Source organism: Lepisosteus platostomus, chromosome 25 (genome assembly GCF_059453375.1).
Source record: "Lepisosteus platostomus isolate fLepPlt1 chromosome 25, fLepPlt1.hap1, whole genome shotgun sequence".
In the NCBI taxonomy this organism is placed as follows: domain Eukaryota; kingdom Metazoa; phylum Chordata; class Actinopteri; order Semionotiformes; family Lepisosteidae; genus Lepisosteus; species Lepisosteus platostomus.
This window is the reverse complement of record NC_142635.1, coordinates 2,617,322-2,640,417: the sequence shown is the minus strand read 5'-3', so window position 1 is coordinate 2,640,417 and position 23,096 is coordinate 2,617,322. Positions and strand designations below refer to the sequence as shown.

The 23,096-nt window shown below is 54.1% G+C and overlaps 1 protein-coding gene across 6 annotated transcripts; it reads left to right on the top strand.

The window, feature by feature from the left end:
• The first annotated feature begins 3,722 nt into the window (after positions 1-3,722).
• Positions 3,723-11,915, top strand: foxj2 (forkhead box J2). Of its 6 annotated transcripts, none has more exons than XM_088619165.1 (10): positions 3,723-3,863; positions 5,653-5,930; positions 6,493-6,567; positions 7,595-7,687; positions 8,132-8,209; positions 8,357-8,849; positions 9,625-9,774; positions 10,010-10,111; positions 10,914-11,312; positions 11,459-11,915. In XM_088619165.1, exons 2-10 carry the CDS (start codon positions 5,658-5,660, stop codon positions 11,542-11,544), a joined length of 1,749 nt encoding a protein of 582 aa, XP_088475291.1. In that variant the 5' UTR covers positions 3,723-3,863; positions 5,653-5,657; the 3' UTR covers positions 11,545-11,915. The 6 variants fall into 6 exon arrangements, with proteins under 6 accessions (XP_088475291.1, XP_088475292.1, XP_088475290.1 ...); XM_088619166.1 differs by lacking the exon at positions 3,723-3,863 and adding an exon at positions 3,958-4,089; XM_088619164.1 differs by lacking the exon at positions 3,723-3,863 and adding an exon at positions 4,125-4,253.
• Positions 11,916-23,096: the final 11,181 nt, after the last annotated feature.

Genomic DNA, 23,096 nt, shown 5'->3' with positions numbered 1-23,096 from the left:
TCGACTTCAGGAACTCACAGCCTAACATCACCACATCCTCCACCTTCCCCAGCTGGGGTCAGAGGCACAGCTGCCCAGGAAGCTGCAGAAACTGTGGGCCTTCTGTGTCAGTCGCCCTGCCTGAAGATCGCATTATCATTGAGACGACCCCTACCCCTAGTACTGCAGAAGAGCAGTGGTGGGGCCGCAGAGCCTCTGCACTCCTGACCGGTTACGGGTTGTGGGTTCGAGCCCCTGCTCCAGTCCAGCCTGCCGTGTCGGTGGGGACCAGCACTGCCTCGGACCCGTGCCCGCCCTCTCGAGCCCGCTGGACTCTACAGCACCGCGGCGGGCTCTGGCCCGATCAGCCGATGCGGCTCGGATACAGAGACGGGCAACAGTCCGGGCACGAGGCTCAGACGGCGGCTACTCCGGCGCACAGTCCTACTGTGGCTCAGCGGGTCCCAGAGGAACCAAAACCGCCACGAGAAAGGAGCAGGGAGAGGTCTGCGCCCTCGAGCGCCAGACACGCGCAGGGGAACTTGCGGCGCTATTTTTATATGCCGGGGGGTGAGACAGGACCAGCGCCGGGAAGTGCGCTTCAAAATGAAAGTCAAAACGTACACAACAGCTTGTAAAACCTCCACTGACTTCCCACAACAGCTGGAACTGTCTGGTCTTCTGGGGGTGTGTGCAGCCCTGCGACACCGTGAACAGGCAGGCCTGCGCATTCGTCTCCGTGAACCCGCCGGAAACACTGCTCTCCACTCGCAGACGGCATCGCTGCGTGTTGACTCTGCGTGCAGCTCGTGTGGGAGACTTTCTTCGGGGAAACGTCTGCTGCACAACCTGGACGGATTCGCTCGCAACGCAGGGCTGCTTCATGTCACAACGCTCTCGAACTCTCGCTCCCGGGCAGGGGTGCGACCGGCGTGCCGACTTTCACAAAGGTCACGATTTTGTGCTCACTTCAGAACGTGTCAAGGCCTTCTGTGCCCTTACCAAGATTGAGAAACCAGCCGAAGAAGGGGGCGCGCAGTTCTGTTTGAAACCAACAACTCCCGCCGCCACCTGGTGGACTCCCTTGGGTACTGCAGGAGAGCGGGGAACTGCGCCCATTCTTGCTCGGGCTGTCAAGAGACAAGAGAGGAATCGAGGCTCAACACGCAGGCGGCGTTCCTACCTGTGAAATTTACCTGCTGCCTCGAGGGGTGAAGCCTTTGCTCAGACGGGTCCCCAGGTACGGGAAGTCCTGTGCGGAGTCTGGGCGCGTGCGACGCAGACGCCCCAGGGGGCCTCAGGGCGCGGGGGGCCGAGGCGCTGCGGCGGGGGTCTGCGCTGTCCAGCGGGGCAGCGATGAAAATGCTCCGCGATGACCCGTCGGCTGGCGCCACACCCCAGGAAAGCCAGGAAAGATGTTAATGAGAAGAAGCTGCTCCGCCTGCTTTCCGTACTCCTCATTTGCTTGTGGTGAAGTCACCCCTGGGTCACGTCCAGGTGTTTCTCTGACACCAGGGCTGGCCAGCATGTGTTTGGCCAGGAGCTCCTACGTCAAGCCCACCGGCTCCGGTGTCACTGATGCCCCCGAAGCACAGCCCCCTGGGGTGGTTGTGTCCATAACCTTTCGCCTTTAACCTGTGTCCCCTGTTCAAAACTAAAGAGGTTCAGTTCCTTTAACCACTCCACACAGGTGCCTTAAGGCCAGGCCTGTGTCAAATTCGACACAATACACCCATCATTTTGTGGGGTTGATTTATCGCGAGCAATTGAACCACTGAACTGATGCAGACGATGGAGAGTCTCAAGCCAGCTGTGCACTGACCGGAACAAGAGCAGCTCCAAAAACTGAGGTTTCGGGGGGACTTCACCCCTATAAACTGAGGTTTGGGGGGGGGGGTGTAGTTCACTCCTATAAACTGAGGTTTCGGGGTGTGTGTGTAATTCACCCCAATAAACTGAGGTTTCGGGGTGTGTGTGTAATTCACCCCTATAAAGTGAGGTTTCGGGGTGTGTGTGTAGTTCGCGCCAATAAACTGAGGTTTCGGGGTGTGTGCCACCCTTATAAACAGATGTTTGTGGGTGTGTGTATTTCTCACACACACACACTTACTACGTACTTACGAACCCTCGTGTAAAGAACAGATCTGAAATCGGACCCGCGCTGGAGCCCGGCCTGCAGCCCGGGAACCCTTTCCCCATCCGCTCCAGCCAGAACCTGGATCCGGCCGGCTGCTCCAACTGCTCCGCCGGCGGGCCGCGGGAGCAGATCAGCCGCGGAGGCCCTCGCCGGAAGCCCGTTCTCAAAGCGGGCGACACCAACGTGCTCCTTCGCCAAGCTGCCGACAAGAGCCAAAAACCCACCTATAGGTCCCCCTGGCCCGAACTGGTGCTATTAATTGATCTCCTTGATTGTCAGGTTTCCCTCACTCAGAAAAGCCCAGCCTCCAGCAGATTTTCCAGAACGTCCAGTACGCCCGGCGGTCACCCCTGCGCTTGCTTACCTGTACTGCACGGTATCTCCGACACGCGTGACCTGGTGTTGGGACTGCGATGGACACACGCCACTCCCACCCCAGGGGCTCTTTTCCCCCTGCGGAGGTCCAGCTGGTGGCACTTCTGGACGAGGGCAGCCCCTTCACCTCAAGGCTGCGACCAGCAGCCCTTCGCCGCTGGCCTTTCAAGAGCGGGGCGTGTGCAGTACAGTCTGTGAAAGAAAAACTCCCACCCACCCCCCCCAGAAAACTGAGATTCCAAACTGGGAGAATCCAGGAGAAAGACACAGCGCTCATCCAGGACCAGGACGCGCTGCTGTGAACCAGCAGCCTCTCTCTCCCTCTCTCTCAATTCAATTCAATTCCAGGTGCTTTATTAGCATGACCGATGGGTACAATCAGTGTTGCCAAAGCAAATAAAAATAATAAAATTCACATGAAACAGAACAAAAAATAACATTCAAATAAAATCTACAGACATGTTACAGACATTTACAACAAAGACATATTATAAAATATTGACATATTCTGTAGGCGGCTGGAGCATTACTGGGAGACGGGCTCACTGTTCCTCAGGCTGTGACAGGAGATCACATACTGGGCTGCCAGATCAACTGAGTTCCCTCCTCCCTCTCCCAGTAGGATTGGGACCCGTTGTGATTCTGGCAAGTGTGGGAATTCTGGGACTCGATTTCCGAATTTAAGGAAGAATGTTTCTCTAGTCACAGAGTATCAGAGTATCACTCTCTCTCTCTCCAGAGGGACTGCGCGCGTGAGAGAGAGAGAGAGAGAGAGAGAGGGGCGTGTGTGTTACGGGAAGAGGGAGGGAGGGAGTGACGTCAGCCGTCAGGAAGGAGCAGTGTGTGACGTGAGCCAGGCAGGGGCCGAGAAGTGAAAGTCTCTACTCACTTCGGTTCTTGCGGCTCTGTTTACTTTCCCCGGCAGGAAGAGGAGTGAGAACGGAGAGGCAGGGGGACAGCGAGAGGGAGGGAGAAGGAGAAAGGAGCAGGGACGCCGGTGAGCGGCAGGAGAAGAAAAAAGAGCTGCAGGGACCTGCAGGGAGAAAGGAGGGAGGAGTGGGAGAAAAGAGGGAAGTGTCCGAGAGTGACACACACCGACAGGAGCCCGGGACAGATTCCTCGGCTCAGAACTCCTTCCCAAGCCTCCGCCGGCCCCCGGCCTGGGGATCCCGCACGACCTGCCTGCCTGGCCCCGCGGAGCCGGCGAGCGGGGGGTCTGCAGAGCACCGCTGGGTGGGTGGGATGGATTTCCCAAGGGATATCTTCTGAGGAATCCCCCCGATGGGCCGCGTCCCGGGAGAGAAGCAGACAGCCCCTGGGTCCCAGATCGACCTCGGACGCCACTGAACCCAACCGGGCCGGAATACCAGAGGTGAGACGGGCCGAACCGGGTCGGAATACCAGAGGGGGCCGATCCGGGCAGGAATACCAGAAGTGAGACGGGCCGAACCGGGCAGGAATACCAGAGGTGAGACGGGCCGAACTGAGCAGGAATACCAGAGGCGAGACGGGCCGATCCAGGCAGGAATACCAGAGGGGGCCGATCCGGGCAGGAATACCAGAGGCAAGACGGGCCGATCCAGGCAGGAATACCAGAGGTGAGACGGGCCGAACTGGGCAGGAATACCAGAGGGGGCCGATCCGGGCAGGAATACCAGAAGTGAGACGGGCCGAACCGGGCAGGAATACCAGAGGTGAGACGGGCCGAACTGAGCAGGAATACCAGAGGCGAGACGGGCCGATCCAGGCAGGAATACCAGAGGTGAGACGGGCCGATCCAGGCAGGAATACCAGAGGTGAGACGGGCCGAACCGGGCGCCCTCTCCGGCCTCACGCGGGGCATGTAGTGTGCCAGAGGAGCTTTCCAGGGGCTACTGCAGCCAGCATTGTGGCAACTGCAGTAACAGCAGCTCAGGGATTTGCACAGCAGAATCGAATTCCGTGGGGCGCAGTCCAGGCCAGGCAGACAACGGGGGCGCGGAAGTGCCCACAACACTGCTGCCCTGTCACAGACTTCACCTCCCGCCCCTGCCACTCGTCCGCCCGCCGAGACCCACTGGGGTGGGCTACTGTGGGCCTCAGGCCCCAGCCCGCTGTCGGGCAGCGAGGTGATCTGACCACTGGGGGCACTTCAACACTGCCCAGAGGTACTCGAAGAACATGTCAAACATCAGCATCCAAGTCAGGCTTTCTTCCTTCAGACAGGCGCAGTTACCAAAGATGCCCACCGGAGGGCAGTAACGCTATTAGTTCTGCCTGCCTTGAGCGCCTTCAGCACACTAACGACACACTGCATGGCCCAGTCATCAGCGCCGTACTCGGCTTTCACCACACTCAGCACCCCTGAGCAGAACAGCTCAAAGAAAAGTTACTCCTTACTTTGACAGAGATGAACAATCAATACTTGCAAAACTGAAAGAACAGCTACTGGGTGCTATATGTAATGTCACAGAGAGAAAAAATCAAATGTGTTTAATGCTGCTCAGTGCTATCCTTAATTTGGCTTGTGTCAGCGTGTGTCAGTGTGTTCTGGTCACAGTGTGTCCTGGTGTCAGCGTGTCTCAGTGTGTCTCCGTGTGTCACAGCGTATCTCAGCGTGTCTCATTGTTTCACAGTGTGTCTCAGTGTGTCATAGTGTGTCACAGTGTATCTCAGTGTGTCTCAGTGTATCTCAGTGTGTCACAGTGTGTCTCAGTGTATCTCAGTGTGTCACAGTGTGTCACAGCGTGTCTCAGTGTATCTCAGTGTGTCTCAGCGTATCTCAGTGTGTCACAGTGTGTCTCAGTGTGTCACAGTGTGTCCTGGTGTCAGTGTGTCTCAGCGTGTCTCAGTGTGTCACAGTGTGTCCTGGTGTCAGTGTGTCATAGCGTGTCTCAGTGTGTCACAGTGTGTCCTGGCATCAGTGTGTCTCCATGTGTCACAGCGTATCTCAGCGTGTCTCAGCGTGTCTCAGTGTATCTCAGTGTGTCTCAGTGTCTCTCAGCGTGTCTCAGTGTATCTCAGTGTGTCTCAGCGTATCTCAGTGTGTCACAGTGTGTCCTGGTGTCAGTGTGTCTCAGCGTGTCTCAGTGTGTCTCAGCGTGTCTCAGCGTGTCTCTGTGTGTCACAGCGTATCTCAGCGTGTCTCAGTGTGTCTCAATGTGCCCTGATCTCTCTCTCAGGACCCATGTCGACAAACCTGGACTCCAGTCTCACCAGTATCGACTGGCTGCCCCAGCTGGGAGTGGCTGGCTTGCGATCGGGGCAGGAGCGCAAGGCTGGGACAGGGAGTTCTGGGGAGCTGCTTCGCCCCAAGAAGGGGAAACCTCCCCACAGCTATGCCACGTTGATCGCCATGGCGATCAGGTCGTCGCCAGGGAAGCGGATGACACTTAGCGAAATCTACACTTGGATCAGTGAAACGTTTCCCTATTACCACCGTGCTGGGCGAGGCTGGAAGGTGGGAGAGGGACAGAGATTGTCCCACTGTGTCTTTCTCAGTGTGTGTCTGTCTCAGAGTCTCTGTCTCAGAGTGTGTGTCTGTCTCCAAGTGTGTGTCTCACTCCGAGTGTGTGTCTGTCTCAGAGTGTGTGTGTCTCTCTCTGAGTGTGTGTCTGTCTCAGAGTGTGTGTCTCACTCTGAGTGTGTGTCTGTCTCAGAGTGTGTGTGTCTCTCTGAGTGTGTGACTTTCTCACTCTGAGTGTGTGTCTGTCTCAGAGTGTGTGTCTCTCTCTTAGTGTGTCTGTCTCAGAGTGTGTGTGTCTCTCTCTTAGTGTGTCTGTCTCAGAGTGTGTGTCTCTCTCTGAGTGTGTGTCTGTCTCAGAGTGTGTGTCTCACTCTGAGTGTGTGTGTGTGTCTCTCATTGCCTCACTCTGTCTCAGTGTGTCTGTTTGTCACTCTGCGTCTCAGAGTATGCTGAGAATATGTATTACTGAGTCAGTATAACTCAATCTGTATTTTTATGTCTTTCACATTCTGTGTGCAACAATCATCCATATTATCTCCTGAACTGTTTTCCACAGAATTCTATACGGCACAACCTCTCCCTCAACAAGTGTTTCAGAAAAATTCCACGCCCTCCAGATGATCCTGGAAAGGTGATAATTACTTTTTTTACTCACAATAATTTAAAACACATAATAATGAACAAGAGAATAGTGTTCTGCTTGATTTATAAAAAACAGGCTTTGTTAATAACCAATCAAACCTGTAGACCAGTCAGTCCAGTCCCAGTGAAGAACTACTCCAGCTCCCAGTCCAGTCAGTCCAGTCCAGCCTGGAGAGTCTCAGACTGCTCTGTCAGTGTCAGTGGAGTCTGATTATAATCCCAGTGAAGAACTACTCCAGCTCCCAGTCCAGTCAGTCCAGTCCAGCCTGGAGAGTCTCAGACTGCTCTGTCAGTGTCAGTGGAGTCTGATTATAATCCCAGTGAAGAACTAGTCCAGCTCCCAGTCCAGACTATCAGTGTGAATCTAATAATAATAATACCAGAGATGGGGATTATTAGGAGGCCATGATTGGTAAGGGCCAATGGGAAATTTGGCCAGGACATCGGGGTTACACCCCTACTCTTTTCGAGAAACGCCCTGGGATTTTTAATGACCACAGAGAGTCAGGACCTCGGTTTTACGTCTCATCCGAAGGACGGCACCTGTTTACAGTACAGTGTCCCTGTCACTATACTGGGGCATTAGGACCCACATGAGCCGCAGGGTGAGCACCCCATGCTGACCCCACTAACACCTCTTCCAGCAGCAGCCTTAGTTTTTCCCAGGAGTCTCCCATCCAGGTACTGACCAGGCTCAAACCTGCTGAGATTCAGTGGGGCTGCCAGTTGTGAGCTGCAGGGTGATATGGCTGCTGGCTCAATTATAATCTCAATTAATAACTAATACGCCTCACAATCACGCTCAAATAATCCAATCTAGCAAATGCCTGGAGAGGTTCAGAGTGAGTCACGGGCAGGAAACTTTGGTTTGATGTTAATTATGACAGTGACGTCAACCTGACGTCATTAGGGAAAAGAATAGTGGACTATGTAGTCTTTTTTTCATTGTCCAACAGTGATGTGATCCAATCAGCTTTCTCTCTCTGACCTGCCCCATCCCTGTCGACTGATTCCAGGGCTCCTATTGGACAATGGACGGACCAACAGGAGACGATCCTCCTCCCACTTCCCGAGGCACAAAACGCTCCCATCCCCAAGAGGAGGAACAGGTGTCTGTCCCACTCTCTATACTCCTGCGGTCTTCTGTTTCAAGTTACTGTCAGCGTACTCAAGCATTACACTGCGTCTGTGACTCTTACTGTACTTTATATAAACCAGGGTCACTGTCAGCCTTACTGTGCTGTAGTGTCCAGTCAGTCAGTCAGTCAGGGTCTCTGTGCTGTAGTGTCCAGTCAGTCAGTCAGTGTCACTGTGCTGTAGTGTCCAGTCAGTCAGTCAGTGTCTCTGTGCTGTAGTGTCCAGTCAGTCAGTCAGGGTCACTGTGCTGTAGTGTCCAGTCAGTCAGTGTCACTGTGCTGTAGTGTCCAGTCAGTCAGGGTCACTGTGCTCACAATCGAGTCGAGTCCAGTCAGTATTACTGTACTGCAGTGTCCAGTGTATTCATACTGTATTAACCGGACCACCCCTGTTGTCTGTCTTACGCTGACCAACAGGAACAAGAAGCCACTCCAGCCAGTGCTGGCTTGCCTCAGGTTACACAAACAGACTCCGCTGCGCCACCTCCCTGCAAGGTACTGACATTACACTTCCTGTCGCCTGTGTCTGTGGGCCTGCCAGCGCTGCAGAACTGCCCCCCCAGTCAATCCAGTTTATTCAGCTGTGACGCACAGACTCCAGTTTACAAACTCTTATCAATTGGATTCTTCTTTCTTTTGCAGCAACAGACCCCTCAGCAGCTGAACATCATCCTTCCAGCTCTCCCAGTCCTCCCCAGCCCAGTAGTCACCCCAGCTCTCCCAGTCCTCCCCAGCCCAGTGGTCACCCCAGCTCTCCCAGTCCTCCCCTGCCCAGTGGTCACCCCAGCTCTCCCAGTCCTCCCCAGCCCAGTGGCCACCCCAGCTCTCCCAGTCCTCCCCAGCCCAGTGGTCACCCCAGCTCTCCCAGTCCTCCCCAGCCCAGTGGCCACCCCAGCTCTCCCAGTCCTCCCCAGCCCAGTGGTCACCCCAGCTCTCCCAGTCCACACAGGCCCCACGGTCACTCTGGCTCCCTCAGTATATCCTGCCACCACAGCTGCCCCAGGGCTGCTGCTGCCCCCCAGCTCCGCCCCAGAGCCCCCCCTCCGATTCTCCTTCGCCGACCTGCACCTGCCGGACCTGTACTCCTCTTTCCAGAGCCTGTACCGCACCGTGAAGGAGAGAGCGACCTCGCTGAGTGAGTCCAGTGGGACCTGAACCACACCACCAGTCAGGGTCACTGTGCTGTAGTGTCCAGTCAGTCAGTCAGGGTCTCTGTGCTGTAGTGTCCAGTCAGTCAGTCAGTGTCTCTGTGCTGTAGTGTCCAGTCAGTCAGTCAGTGTCTCTGTGCTGTAGTGTCCAGTCAGTCAGTCAGGGTCTCTGTGCTGTAGTGTCCAGTCAGTCAGTCAGTGTCTCTGTGCTGTAGTGTCCAGTCAGTCAGTCAGTGTCTCTGTGCTGTAGTGTCCAGTCAGTCAGTCAGTGTCTCTGTGCTGTAGTGTCCAGTCAGTCAGGGTCACTGTGCTGTAGTGTCCAGTCAGTCAGTCAGTGTCTCTGTGCTGTAGTGTCCAGTCAGTCAGTCAGTGTCTCTGTGCTGTAGTGTCCAGTCAGTCAGTCAGGGTCACTGTGCTGTAGTGTCCAGTCAGTCAGTCAGTGTCTCTGTGCTGTAGTGTCCAGTCAGTCAGTCAGGGTCTCTGTGCTGTAGTGTCCAGTCAGTCAGTCAGTGTCACTGTGCTGTAGTGTCCAGTCAGTCAGTCAGGGTCTCTGTGCTGTAGTGTCCAGTCAGTCAGTCAGGGTCACTGTGCTGTAGTGTCCAGTCAGTCAGGGTCACTGTGCTGTAGTGTCCAGTCAGTCAGTCAGTGTCTCTGTGCTGTAGTGTCCAGTCAGTCAGTCAGGGTCACTGTGCTGTAGTGTCCAGTCAGTCATTATATCTAATATTAACGGCAGTCTATTCCTTGTTTTCTCTGTCTGGTCAGCGGATGCTGCTTCTCTCCCAGTGTCTTTCGCAGTGCCCGGCGAGGGTGCACCCCTCCACACCCCCACCCTGCCCCCTCTCACACCAACCCCTGGAGCTGCTGCAGGCCCCGGCGCTGACAGGATGCTGCATCCACCACAAGGGGGCAGCTGTGAGTCTCATTACTGCTCTCTGCCCACTACAGCGTAAAGGCTTCATGATAGGAAATACACATCAGCTAGAGGCAGAACCCATTAATACAACTGTTAGGAAGCTTATTCAAGCTCTGACTGAAAGAAAGGATTGAATAATAAAAAAAGAGACGTAAACACAAGTAATTGAGCATACATGAAATCAGGAAAAAAACGTGCAGTTTCCAGCACGCCAGTGCATCTGTGTTCCCGCAGACATCGCTCCAGACTGGTTCTCCACTCCTGACAGCCTAAAGGAGAGCTTCCAGATCGCCAACAGCCTGGACTGGGCCAATATCGACCTCTCCCAGCACCCAGGTACTGGCCAGAACAGAGCATTGCAGACACGACAGTTTACCTCTGTGAACAACAGACCACCACAGTATAGACCACTGTACAGCAGAGCAGACCAGTGCACCACACTACAGACCAATACACAGCAGAGCAGACCAGTGCACCACACTACAGACCAGTACACAGCAGAGCAGACCAGTGCACCACAGTACAGACCAGTACACAGCAGAGCAAACGAGTGCACCACACTACAGACCAGTACACAGCAGAGCAGACCAGTGCACCACACTACAGACCAGTGTGCAGCAGAACAGATCTGTGCACCACAGTCTAGACCAGTGAAAAGCACAGCAGACCAGTGCACCACACTTCAGACCAGCATACAGCAGAGCAGACCAGTACAGCACGGTGCAGATAATCGGGACAAAGTAGTTCAGGTGGGGAGCCGCGTCAGCATGCGTAGGCTGCAAGGGAACAGGTAACAGGTTTATTCCCTGCTGAAAAAAAGAAGAAAGAAAACACAAGGTTTCGGCCGTGGAGCCTTCTTCAGGGGTGAGGTGAGGTGAGGTGTGATGCTCACCCCTGAAGAAGGCTCCACGGCCGAAACCTTGTGTTTTCTTTCTTCTTTTTTTCAGCAGGGAATAAACCTGTTACCTGTTCCATTATTAGGACAGACGGGTAAGCAACAGCGCAGCTCTTTTAAAGCAATCACAGGCGTATGATAGCGCTCGGCAGACCCACACAGCGCAGCACGGAGCGGCGCATGTCTGTGAGGAAGCACCGGAGCGGTGTGCCCCGGTGAGACCCCTCTGTCTCCCCTCCGCAGACCTGCTGGAGAGCATGCGGCAGGCCGAGCTGTCCGACTGGTCCCTGGAGCCGGCCCTGTTCGCCTCGCTCTGCGACTCGCTGAACCGCTTCTTCACGCAGACCGGGCTCATCCTGCCCCCCCACGACGCCCTGCCGCCGCCATCCCAGCATCCCCTTCAGCTGCCGCCCAGCTCCCTCCCTCCCCGCGCCTCCGCCCCCCCTGCTCCCCCTGCCCCCGCGGCCCACCTTCCTCGCGGCGCTCCAACCCCCCTCCCCGGGCCTACCTGCAACCACGCCTTCCTCCCCCTGCCCGCCGATGCCAGCGCCCCCGGGCCGGTCCCGCCCGCGGCCGCCCAGACCCAGCATGCCGTGCAGCCGGCCCCCAGCGCATCGCCGCGGACGACGCCCGCCATCCAGGGTGAGCATCCCCCGAGGGGCGCGTGGTCCTTTCACCACGCCGCGCTTGGCTGCCCCGCAGGAAGGGGGCGCTGTTCGGCAGTGGGGGTGGGGGGGGTGGACGTGCTGTCTCTCTCACCCACACTTCCCCTCCCTCGTCCTTTTCAGCCCACGGCCGGGCCCCCCAGCTGCGCGCCCACAGCAACAGCGAGGAGATCCAGGACGACTTCGACTGGGATTCGCTGATCGTGTAGAGCCCTCATTGCCGCGGCAACAAATGACACTAACGAGACAGGCGCCGCCATTGCTGTGGGCCGCTGGGTACTGCGGCCAAGAAGACCGATCGAGTGCCTCAGGCTGGGGCCAGTGATGTGCCAGTTGATCCGCGCTTCGACTCCGCCGTTTCATATCCACCAACGCCACCGAACTCGAATCATGTATCGTGTCTGAGAACCGCGATTAATTAACCACACAAAGGTGCGCGCTGAAGCTCCAAGGACGCCCAGCGGCTTAGCTGCGGGGTGTTTTTTGTAGATGTGCAGTTCTTCGTTTCTTGCGTGCGGCTGTCCTGTTCGATTGGTCCGTGTTTCGGTATTGTAATAAAGAGCACGCATCTCGTACCGGACTGGGGAAGGTGTCTGTGTGGAAAATGCAAGTAAAGCTTTATTCCCTGCTGAAAAGAAAAGGAAAAGGACCACAACATTTTGGCTGTGGAGTCTCCTTTGGGTGGGAAGAGTATATATGTGTATAAAACGCTCCTCTTTCACTCCACTTTTCTCTCTGTCCCTCCAGTTCTTCAGTTCTCCCGGCTTCTGTGGTGATCCCCCTGCCCATCCCCCTGTCACAGGCAATGGCCAGGCTGTGGCCCGAGTGTGTCCTCTGTGTGCTGAGCTTTAGTCCTGTCGACTCACGCTGTCTGTGTTACAGCCACACCAGCGAGCCTCAGGACCAGCAGGCTGGGGCCTGTTCTCCAGGCTCAGCTCGTGTGTGTGTGTGTGTGTGTGTGTGTGTGTGTGTGTGTGTGCGCGCCACTGGGTGAGGCAGTGTTGTTCAGTGTGTGTGTGTGCACCACTGGGTGAGGCAGTGTTGTCCAGTGTGTGTGTGTGTGTGTGTGTGTGTGTGTGTGTGTGTGTGTGTGTGTGTGTGCGCGCACCACTGGGTGAGGCAGTGTTGTTCAGTGTGTGTGCGTGCACCACTGGGTGAGGCAGTGTTGTCCAGTGTGTGTGTGTGCGCCACTGGGTGAAGCAGTGTTGTCCAGTGTGTGTGTGTGTGTGTGTGTGTGTGTGTGTGTGCACACCACTGGGTGAGGCAGTGTTGTCCAGTGTGTGTGTGTGCACCACTGGGTGAGGCAGTGTTATTCAGTGTGTGTGTGCACCACTGGGTGAGGCAGTGTTGTCCAGTGTGTGTGTGTCTTGGCCTGTGATCTGGTGGATTTTGATGGGTGCTGCCCTGAGGCTGGCTGCTGTCAGTGAGCTTCAGGACCAGCAGGCTGGGTGAGGCAGTGTTGTCCAGTGTGTGTGTGTGTGTGCGCCACTGGGTGAGGCAGTGTTGTCCAGTGCGTGTGATCGGGTGGATCTTGATGGGTGCTGTCCTGAGGCTGGCTGCTGTCAGTGAGCTTCAGGACCAGCAGGCTGGGTGAGGCAGTGTTGTCCAGTGCGTGTGTGTGTGCGCACCACTGGGTGAGGCAGTGTTGTCCAGTGCGTGTGATCGGGTGGATCTTGATGGGTGCTGTCCTGAGGCTGGCTGCTGTCAGTGAGCTTCAGGCCCAGCTGGCTGAGGAGCCTCTTCCTGGGCTCAGCAGGGCCTTGTGGGGGGTTGAGCGTGGGTCCCTGTTTCTGAGGCAAAGCAATACTTTTGTGTTTGTTAAATGAAGGGTCTGCAGCCACCTAGTCTGGTGCTGCTTTGCGCGCGAAGCATGTTTTTACAACCATCTGTGCGCCGATCCGATCTGTTCTTGATAAAGCCCACGGAGGGGGGTGGACTGGGTCCAACTTCAGAGATTTCTCTCCAGATCTCTGGGTGGGTTTAGATTAAAGAGCTTCCTGTCATCTTTGATGCTCAGAAACCCTCTATTTGTCATTCTTTCTTTCATTGTTACCTCATTTCTGTCTTCTGTAATACTTTCCTCCCTTTCGTTAATTTGTTTCTTTTTCATGCGTGAGGTGGTGCGCGTGTCTGTGTGTGTGCGTGCGTGCGCGCCTGTTTATGTGTGCCAGCCCGTGTGCACCTGTGCGTGTGCCTGTTTATAGAGGTTCCTGTCTCTATTTGCATGCCTGTGTGTCTTCTGTGTGTGTGTGTGTGTGTGCGTGCCTGGGGATCAGAGATGTGTGTGAGAGTGAAACACCTGCGTCTGTGCGGAAGGCCATGGAGGTTGTGAAAGTACTGAAATGATTCTGCAGATACTCAGTGACTCGGGGGCAGGACCTGCGGGCTCTCTCGATGATCACGGCGCCACGCGGGCAGAGCAGGTGGGCGTCCACCTGCTCCTTATGATTTCTGGACACGTCGCGGAATGGGAAGGTAGACGGTGGGACTGTGTGTGAAGGTGCTGGCCTCAGCCCCTGCGCTCTGATCTCCGTCCCTAGCGCTCGCTCCTGAGGGGGAGGGTCGCACAGACTTCCCTTTCCCCAGCGACAGCCTCCCGGACCCTTGTCTGTCCTGCTTCTTCTCCCACCCCATCCCCCTCTCTCCCACCCCTATCCTCCTCTCTCCCACCCATATCCTCCTCTCTCCCACCCCTATCCTCCTCTCTCCCACCCCTATCCTCCTCTCTCCCACCCCGATCCCGCTGTCTCCCACCTCCATCCTCCTCTCTCCCACCTCTATCCCCCTCTCTCCCACCCCTATCCTCCTCTCTCCCACCCCATCCCGCTGTCTCCCACCCCATCCCCCTCTCTCCCACCCCTATCCCCCTCTCTCCCACCCCGATCCCGCTGCCTCCCACCCCAATCCTGCTGTCTCCACCCCTATCCCCCTCTCTCCCACCCCTATCCCCCTCTCTCCCACCCCTATCCTCCTCTCTCCCACCCCAATCCTGCTGTCTCCACCCCTATCCCCCTCTCTCCCACCCCGATCCCGCTGTCTCCCACCTCTATCCTCCTCTCTCCCACCTCTATCCCGCTGTCTCCCACCTCCATCCTCCTCTCTCCCACCTCTATCCCGCTGTCTCCCACCTCCATCCTCCTCTCTCCCACCTCTATCCCCCTCTCTCCCACCCCTATCCCCCTCTCTCCCACCCCTATCCTCCTCTCTCCCACCCCAATCCCGCTGTCTCCCACCTCTATCCCCCTCTCTCCCACCCCTATCCTCCTCTCTCCCACCCCAATCCCGCTGTCTCCCACCTCTATCCCCCTCTCTCCCACCCCTATCCTCCTCTCTCCCACCCCAATCCTGCTGTCTCCACCCCTATCCCCCTCTCTCCCACCCCTATCCTCCTCTCTCCCACCCCCATCCCCCTCTCCCACCCCCATCCCGCTGTCTCCCACCCCATCCCCCTCTCTCCCACCCCTATCCTCCTCTCTCCCACCCCAATCCCGCTGCCTCCCACCCCATCCCCCTCTCTCCCACCCCCATACCCCTCTCTCCCACCCCGATCCCGCTGTCTCCCACCTCCATCCCCCTCTCTCCCACCCCGATCCCGCTGTCTCCCACCTCCATCCTCCTCTCTCCCACCCCATCCCGCTGTCTTGCCTCTCTCTTGCCCCCATGTGCCCCTGTCCCTCTCTCGCCCCCGTGTCCCCCTGTCCCTCTCTCGCCCCCGTGTCCCCCTGTCCCTCTCTCGCCCCTGTGTGCCCCTGTGCCTCTCTCGCCCCCGTGTCCCCCTGTCCCTCTCTCGCCCCTGTGTCCCCCTGTCCCTCTCTCGCCCCCGTGTCCCCCTGTCCCTCTCTCTCCCCTGTGTGCCCCTGTGCCTCTCTCGCCCCCGTGTCCCCCTGTCCCTCTCTCGCCCCCCTCCTCCTCAGCAGCACACCTGCGCTGACACCTGAGGAAGCCTGCGGTCACTGCTGAGGCATGACTCTGCAGTTCTCCCACCTCTGCGCTCGTGTCTGTATCTCCATCTGTATCTGCGCTCTCTCTCTCCCCGCGCCGGTATATATAGAGTGAGACTGCATCCGTTAGTGTGTGGGAGAGCCTGCAGTGAGGGTGATGTGTTTTCTGCCACAGTGCAGACCTGTCGCCCGCAAAACAGGATGTTTGTACAGTAGAGAGAGACAGAGAGAGAGGAGGTTTCTGGTGTGCACATCTGCGGAGAGAGGTGAAACAACTGCACCGAGAAAGAGGTAGTACAGGCACACTGTGACTGACTGAACACTATATTAACACTCCAGTACATTAACACCACACTGAGAGAGGGGGGTTCATACAGACACACTGACTGGACACTCCAGTACATGAACACTGCACTGAGAGAGAGAGGGGTTCATACAGACACACTGACTGGACACTCCAGTACAGTACATGAACACTGCACTGAGAGAGAGAGGGGTTAATACAGACACACTGACTGGACACTCCAGTACATGAACACTGCACTGAGAGAGAGAGGGGTTCATACAGACACACTGACTGGACACTCCAGTACATGAACACTGCACTGAGAGAGAGAGGGGTTCATACAGACACACTGACTGGACACTCCAGTACAGTACATGAACACTGCACTGAGAGAGAGAGGGGTTCATACAGACACACTGACTGGACACTCCAGTACATGAACACTGCACTGAGAGAGAGAGGGGTTCATACAGACACACTGACTGGACACTCCAGTACATGAACACTGCACTGAGAGAGAGAGGGGTTCATACACACACACTGACTGGACACTCCAGTACATGAACACTGCACTGAGAGAGAGGGGTTCATACAGACACACTGACTGGACACTCCAGTACATGAACACTGCACTGAGAGAGAGGGGTTCATACAGACACACTGACTGGACACTCCAGTACATGAACACTGCACTGAGAGAGAGGGGTTCATACAGACACACTGACTGGACACTGCGCTGAGAGAGAAAGATGAGTTACTACAGACACACTCTGACACAGCCTGCACTGAGGGGGGGGGGCGCTCACGCTGTGTTGACAGAGAGGGTGGAGTGAAAGAGACTCGCAGGTCAGAGCTCGGGATGAACAGAGACAGAGGCACCGCGGCTCGTCCTTGACCCGGGTCCCAACACTGCTGACTGGCACTGAGCACTGTGTCCACTCTGGGACTCCTGCTGCGGTGCTCTTGCCTGCGATCTCGATTCTGAACGACTGAATTCATTCTGAATGACTGAATTACTGACATTCATTTCTGAACTGTCTGAATTCTCGGACACCACAGCTCCTCGCTCAGCTCTGAGAGAGGGCAGTGTTCCTCAACGAACAGCCACACTTTTGTTTTGGTCAAGATGGAACTCGACGTGGGCTTGTTCTAAAGAAGAGAGGATGAAATGATGAGAAATTATTAACGGCAATAAAACAGTTCTGAGTGAAACGAAAAATAATCCTAGCCAAATAAGATCTCTACAAATGACAAAGCCCTTTCCAGTGTCAGGATGGTTGCGAGTTTAACCGATAAGCAGGAACTTTTCAAATGTAATTATGATTAAGAACTTCTAACTGCACGATTCATTTTGTTTTGAGATTTAAGTACGTCTTCTTTGATAGTTTTGTCAATAGATGGACAGAATCTTGGAAATTCGCCTTCTTTTTTTTTACAGTGCCTCCAAAGTTAGGGGGATTCACACTGAATTAAGGCCATTTATCAAGTAATTGTTCAGTTGATTAATCTGATTCGAGCACTTCATTACACTATTATCTGAAAAATGATTTAAATACACGGTATATTTAAGCACTTTTTAAACAAACAAAGAAAAGGCATGAACTGAGACTGTGGTACAAGACACACTGCCTGCATACTCCTTCCATTCCAAGTCAGGGTCACGGGGGAGCTGGAGTCTATCCCAGCAAGCAACGGGCACAAGGCAGGGTCCACCTTGGGCAGGACAGCTGCCCATCACAGGGCAGACACACACTCTCACACCAGAGCCAACTTCCCAGAAGTCAATGGACCAGCCAGTGTGTCTCTGGACTGCGGGAGGAAACCGGAGCACCTGGAGGTAAACCCACATGAACATGTGGGGAACATGCAGACTCCACACAGACAGCACCCCTGCATCTGTGCTGCATGAACCCCTCTCCCCAGCCAAAGAGAGCAGAAGTGACTGGGGGGCGACTGGGCTGTCACTAAATGTGTTGACAGGAAACAGGTGTGCAAGTGCTGAAGTCAGAGAGCACAGCGCTAAATTCAAAAATACAGCCAGCGTGTGAGAGAGAGGAGGAGGTGGGGTGGAAAATATGACAAAGCATTTCCTGTTTTGTCAAAAAAACAACATCAAAGACCCTGCATTCCTCCCTCTCTCCATCTCACTCTCTCGGTCTCTCTCAGCGCTATATTGGTGTCTAGGTAGTCAGATCTGTAACCGAGATCTAGCTCATTCAGAACACAGTCACCACCACAGCTTAGAGACACTCAGTCAAGCTCCTCTGTAACTTCACATGAACACCCCTCCCCATCAGAGCTGGAGATACTGGAGAGACACTCAGTCCAGCTCCTCTGTAACTTCACATGAACACCCCTCCCCATCAGAGCTGGAGATACTGGAGAGACACTCAGTCCAGCTCCTCTGTAACTTCACATGAACACCCCTCCCCATCAGAGCTGGAGATACTGGAGAGACACTCAGTCCAGCTCCTCTGTAACTTCACATGAACACCCCTCCCCATCAGAGCAGGAGATACTGGAGAGACACTCAGTCCAGCTCCTCTGTAACTTCACATGAACACCCCTCCCCATCAGAGCTGGAGATACTGGAGAGACACTCAGTCCAGCTCCTCTGTAACTTCACATGAACACCCCTCCCCATCAGAGCAGGAGATACTGGAGAGACACTCAGTCCAGCCCCTCTGTAACTTCACATGAACACCCCTCCCCATCAGAGCTGGAGATACTGGAGAGACACTCAGTCCAGCTCCTCTGTAACTTCACATGAACACCCCTCCCCATCAGAGCTGGAGATACTGGAGAGACACTCAGTCCAGCTCCTCTGTAACTTCACATGAACACCCCTCCCCATCAGAGCTGGAGATACTGGAGAGACACTCAGTCCAGCTCCTCTGTAACTTCACATGAACACCCCTCCCCATCAGAGCTGGAGATACTGGAGAGACACTCAGTCCAGCTCCTCTGTAACTTCACATGAACACCCCTCCCCATCAGAGCTGGAGATACTGGAGAGACACTCAGTCCAGCTCCTCTGTAACTTCACATGAACACCCCTCCCCATCAGAGCTGGAGATACTGGAGAGACACTCAGTCCAGCTCCTCTGTAACTTCACATGAACACCCCTCCCCATCAGAGCAGGAGATACTGGAGAGACACTCAGTCCAGCTCCTCTGTAACTTCACATGAACACCCCTCCCCATCAGAGCAGGAGATACTGGAGAGACACTCAGTCCAGCTCCTCTGTAACTTCACATGAACACCCCTCCCCATCAGAGCAGGAGATACTGGAGAGACACAGTCCAGCTCCTCTGTAACTTCACACGAACACCCCTCCCCATCAGAGCAGGAGATACTGGAGAGACACTCAGTCCAGCTCCTCTGTAACTTCACATGAACACCCCTCCCCATCAGAGCTGGAGATACTGGAGAGACACTCAGTCCAGCTCCTCTGTAACTTCACATGAACACCCCTCCCCATCAGAGCTGGAGATACTGGAGAGACACTCAGTCCAGCTCCTCTGTAACTTCACATGAACACCCCTCCCCATCAGAGCAGGAGATCCTGAGACAATATTCAGTGCAGTTGATCTAATTTAACAAGTGCACCATGACTGTCCTGCTGTAGTCTGACTCTTGACCCTCACTGCGTCATGATTCTCCTGCAGTCTGACTCTTGATCCTCACTGCGTCATGATTCTCCTGTAGTCTGACTCTTGATCCTCACTGCGTCATGATTCTCCTGCTGTAGTCTGACTCTTGATCCTCACTGCGTCATGATTCTCCTGCTGTAGTCTGACTCTTGATCCTCACTGCGTCATGATTCTCCTGTAGTCTGACTCTTGATCCTCACTGCGTCATGATTCTCCTGCTGTAGTCTGACTCTTGATCCTCACTGCGTCATGATTCTCCTGCTGTAGTCTGACTCTTGATCCTCACTGCGTCATGATTCTCCTGGTGTAGTCTGACTCTTGATCCTCACTGCGTCATGATTCTCCTGTAGTCTGACTCTTGATCCTCACTGCGTCATGATTCTGCTGTAGTCTGACTCTTGATCCTCACTGCGTCATGATTCTCCTGCTGTAGTCTGACTCTTGATCCTCACTGCGTCATGATTCTCCTGTAGTCTGACTCTTGATCCTCACTGCGTCATGATTCTGCTGTAGTCTGACTCTTGATCCTCACTGCGTCATGATTCTCCTGCTGTAGTCTGACTCTTGATCCTCACTGCGTCATGATTCTCCTGTAGTCTGACTCTTGATCCTCACTGCGTCATGATTCTCCTGGTGTAGTCTGACTCTTGATCCTCACTGCGTCATGATTCTCCTGCTGTAGTCTGACTCTTGATCCTCACTGTGCCATGATTCTCCTGCTGTAGTCTGACTCTTGATCCTCACTGCGTCATGATTCTCCTGTAGTCTGACTCTTGATCCTCACTGCGTCATGATTCTCCTGTAGTCTGACTCTTGATCCTCACTGCGTCATGATTCTGCTGTAGTCTGACTCTTGATCCTCACTGCGTCATGATTCTCCTGCTGTAGTCTGACTCTTGATCCTCACTGCGTCATGATTCTCCTGTAGTCTGACTCTTGATCCTCACTGCGTCATGATTCTCCTGCTGTAGTCTGACTCTTGATCCTCACTGCGTCATGATTCTCCTGTAGTCTGACTCTTGATCCTCACTGCGTCATGATTCTCCTGTAGTCTGACTCTTGATCCTCACTGCGTCATGATTCTCCTGCTGTAGTCTGACTCTTGATCCTCACTGCGTCATGATTCTTCTGCTGTAGTCTGACTCTTGATCCTCACTGCGTCATGATTCTCCTGTAGTCTGACTCTTGATCCTCACTGCGTCATGATTCTCCTGCTGTAGTCTGACTCTTGATCCTCACTGCGTCATGATTCTCCTGTAGTTTGACTCTTGACCCTCACTGTGTCATGATTCTCCTGTAGTCTGACTCTTGATCCTCACTGCATCATGATTCTCCTGCTGTAGTCTGACTCTTGATCCTCACTGCGTCATAATTCTCCTGTAGTCTGACTCTTGATCCTCACTGCGTCATGATTCTCCTGCTGTAGTCTGACTCTTGATCCTCACTGCGTCATGATTCTCCTGTAGTCTGACTCTTGATCCTCATTGCATCATGATTCTCCTGCTGTAGTCTGACTCTTGATCCTCACTGCGTCATGATTCTCCTGCTGTAGTCTGATTCTTGATCCTCACTGCGTCATGATTCTCCTGCTGTAGTCTGACTCTTGATCCTCACTGCGTCATGATTCTCCTGCTGTAGTCTGACTCTTGATCCTCACTGCGTCATGATTCTCCTGTAGTCTGACTCTTGATCCTCACTGCGTCATGATTCTCCTGTAGTCTGACTCTTGATCCTCACTGCGTCATGATTCTCCTGTAGTCTGACTCTTGATCCTCACTGTGTCATGATTCTCCTGGTGTAGTCTGACTCTTGATCCTCACTGCGTCATGATTCTCCTGGTGTAGTCTGACTCTTGATCCTCACTGCGTCATGATTCTCCTGTAGTCTGACTCTTGATCCTCACTGCGTCATGATTCTCCTGCTGTAGTCTGACTCTTGATCCTCACTGCGTCATGATTCTCCTGTAGTCTGACTCTTGATCCTCACTGCGTCATGATTCTCCTGCTGTAGTCTGACTTTTGATCCTCACTGCGTCATGATTCTCCTGCTGTAGTCTGACTCTTGATCCTCACTGCGTCATGATTCTCCTGCTGTAGTCTGACTCTTGATCCTCACTGCGTCATGATTCTCCTGTAGTCTGACTCTTGATCCTCACTGTGTCATGATTCTCCTGCTGTAGTCTGACTCTTGATCCTCACTGCGTCATGATTCTCCTGTAGTCTGACTCTTGATCCTCACTGCGTCATGATTCTCCTGCTGTAGTCTGACTCTTGATCCTCACTGCGTCATGATTCTCCTGCTGTAGTCTGACTCTTGATCCTCACTGCGTCATGATTCTCCTGCTGTAGTCTGACTCTTGATCCTCACTGCGTCATGATTCTCCTGCTGTAGTCTGACTCTTGATCCTCACTGCGTCATGATTCTCCTGTAGTCTGACTCTTGATCCTCACTGCGTCATGATTCTCCTGCTGTAGTCTGACTCTTGATCCTCACTGCGTCATGATTCTCCTGCTGTAGTCTGACTCTTGATCCTCACTGCGTCATGATTCTCCTGTAGTCTGACTCTTGATCCTCACTGCGTCATGATTCTCCTGCTGTAGTCTGACTCTTGATCCTCACTGCGTCATGATTCTCCTGCTGTAGTCTGACTCTTGATCCTCACTGCGTCATGATTCTCCTGGTGTAGTCTGACTCTTGATCCTCACTGCGTCATGATTCTCCTGTAGTCTGACTCTTGATCCTCACTGCGTCATGATTCTGCTGTAGTCTGACTCTTGATCCTCACTGCGTCATGATTCTCCTGCTGTAGTCTGACTCTTGATCCTCACTGCGTCATGATTCTCCTGTAGTCTGACTCTTGATCCTCACTGCGTCATGATTCTCCTGTAGTCTGACTCTTGATCCTCACTGCGTCATGATTCTCCTGCTGTAGTCTGACTCTTGATCCTCACTGCGTCATGATTCTCCTGTAGTCTGACTCTTGATCCTCACTGCGTCATGATTCTCCTGTAGTCTGACTCTTGATCCTCACTGCGTCATGATTCTCCTGCTGTAGTCTGACTCTTGATCCTCACTGCGTCATGATTCTTCTGCTGTAGTCTGACTCTTGATCTTCACTGCGTCATGATTCTCCTGTAGTCTGACTCTTGATCCTCACTGCGTCATGATTCTCCTGCTGTAGTCTGACTCTTGATCCTCACTGCGTCATGATTCTCCTGCTGTAGTCTGACTCTTGATCCTCACTGCGTCATGATTCTCCTGCTGTAGTCTGACTCTTGATCCTCACTGCGTCATGATTCTCCTGTAGTCTGACTCTTGATCCTCACTGCGTCATGATTCTCCTGCTGTAGTCTGACTCTTGATCCTCACTGCGTCATGATTCTCCTGCTGTAGTCTGACTCTTGATCCTCACTGCGTCATGATTCTCCTGTAGTCTGACTCTTGATCCTCACTGCGTCATGATTCTCCTGCTGTAGTCTGACTCTTGATCCTCACTGCGTCATGATTCTCCTGCTGTAGTCTGACTCTTGATCCTCACTGCGTCATGATTCTCCTGGTGTAGTCTGACTCTTGATCCTCACTGCGTCATGATTCTCCTGTAGTCTGACTCTTGATCCTCACTGCGTCATGATTCTGCTGTAGTCTGACTCTTGATCCTCACTGCGTCATGATTCTCCTGCTGTAGTCTGACTCTTGATCCTCACTGCGTCATGATTCTCCTGTAGTCTGACTCTTGATCCTCACTGCGTCATGATTCTCCTGTAGTCTGACTCTTGATCCTCACTGCGTCATGATTCTCCTGCTGTAGTCTGACTCTTGATCCTCACTGTGTCATGATTCTCCTGCTGTAGTCTGACTCTTGATCCTCACTGCGTCATGA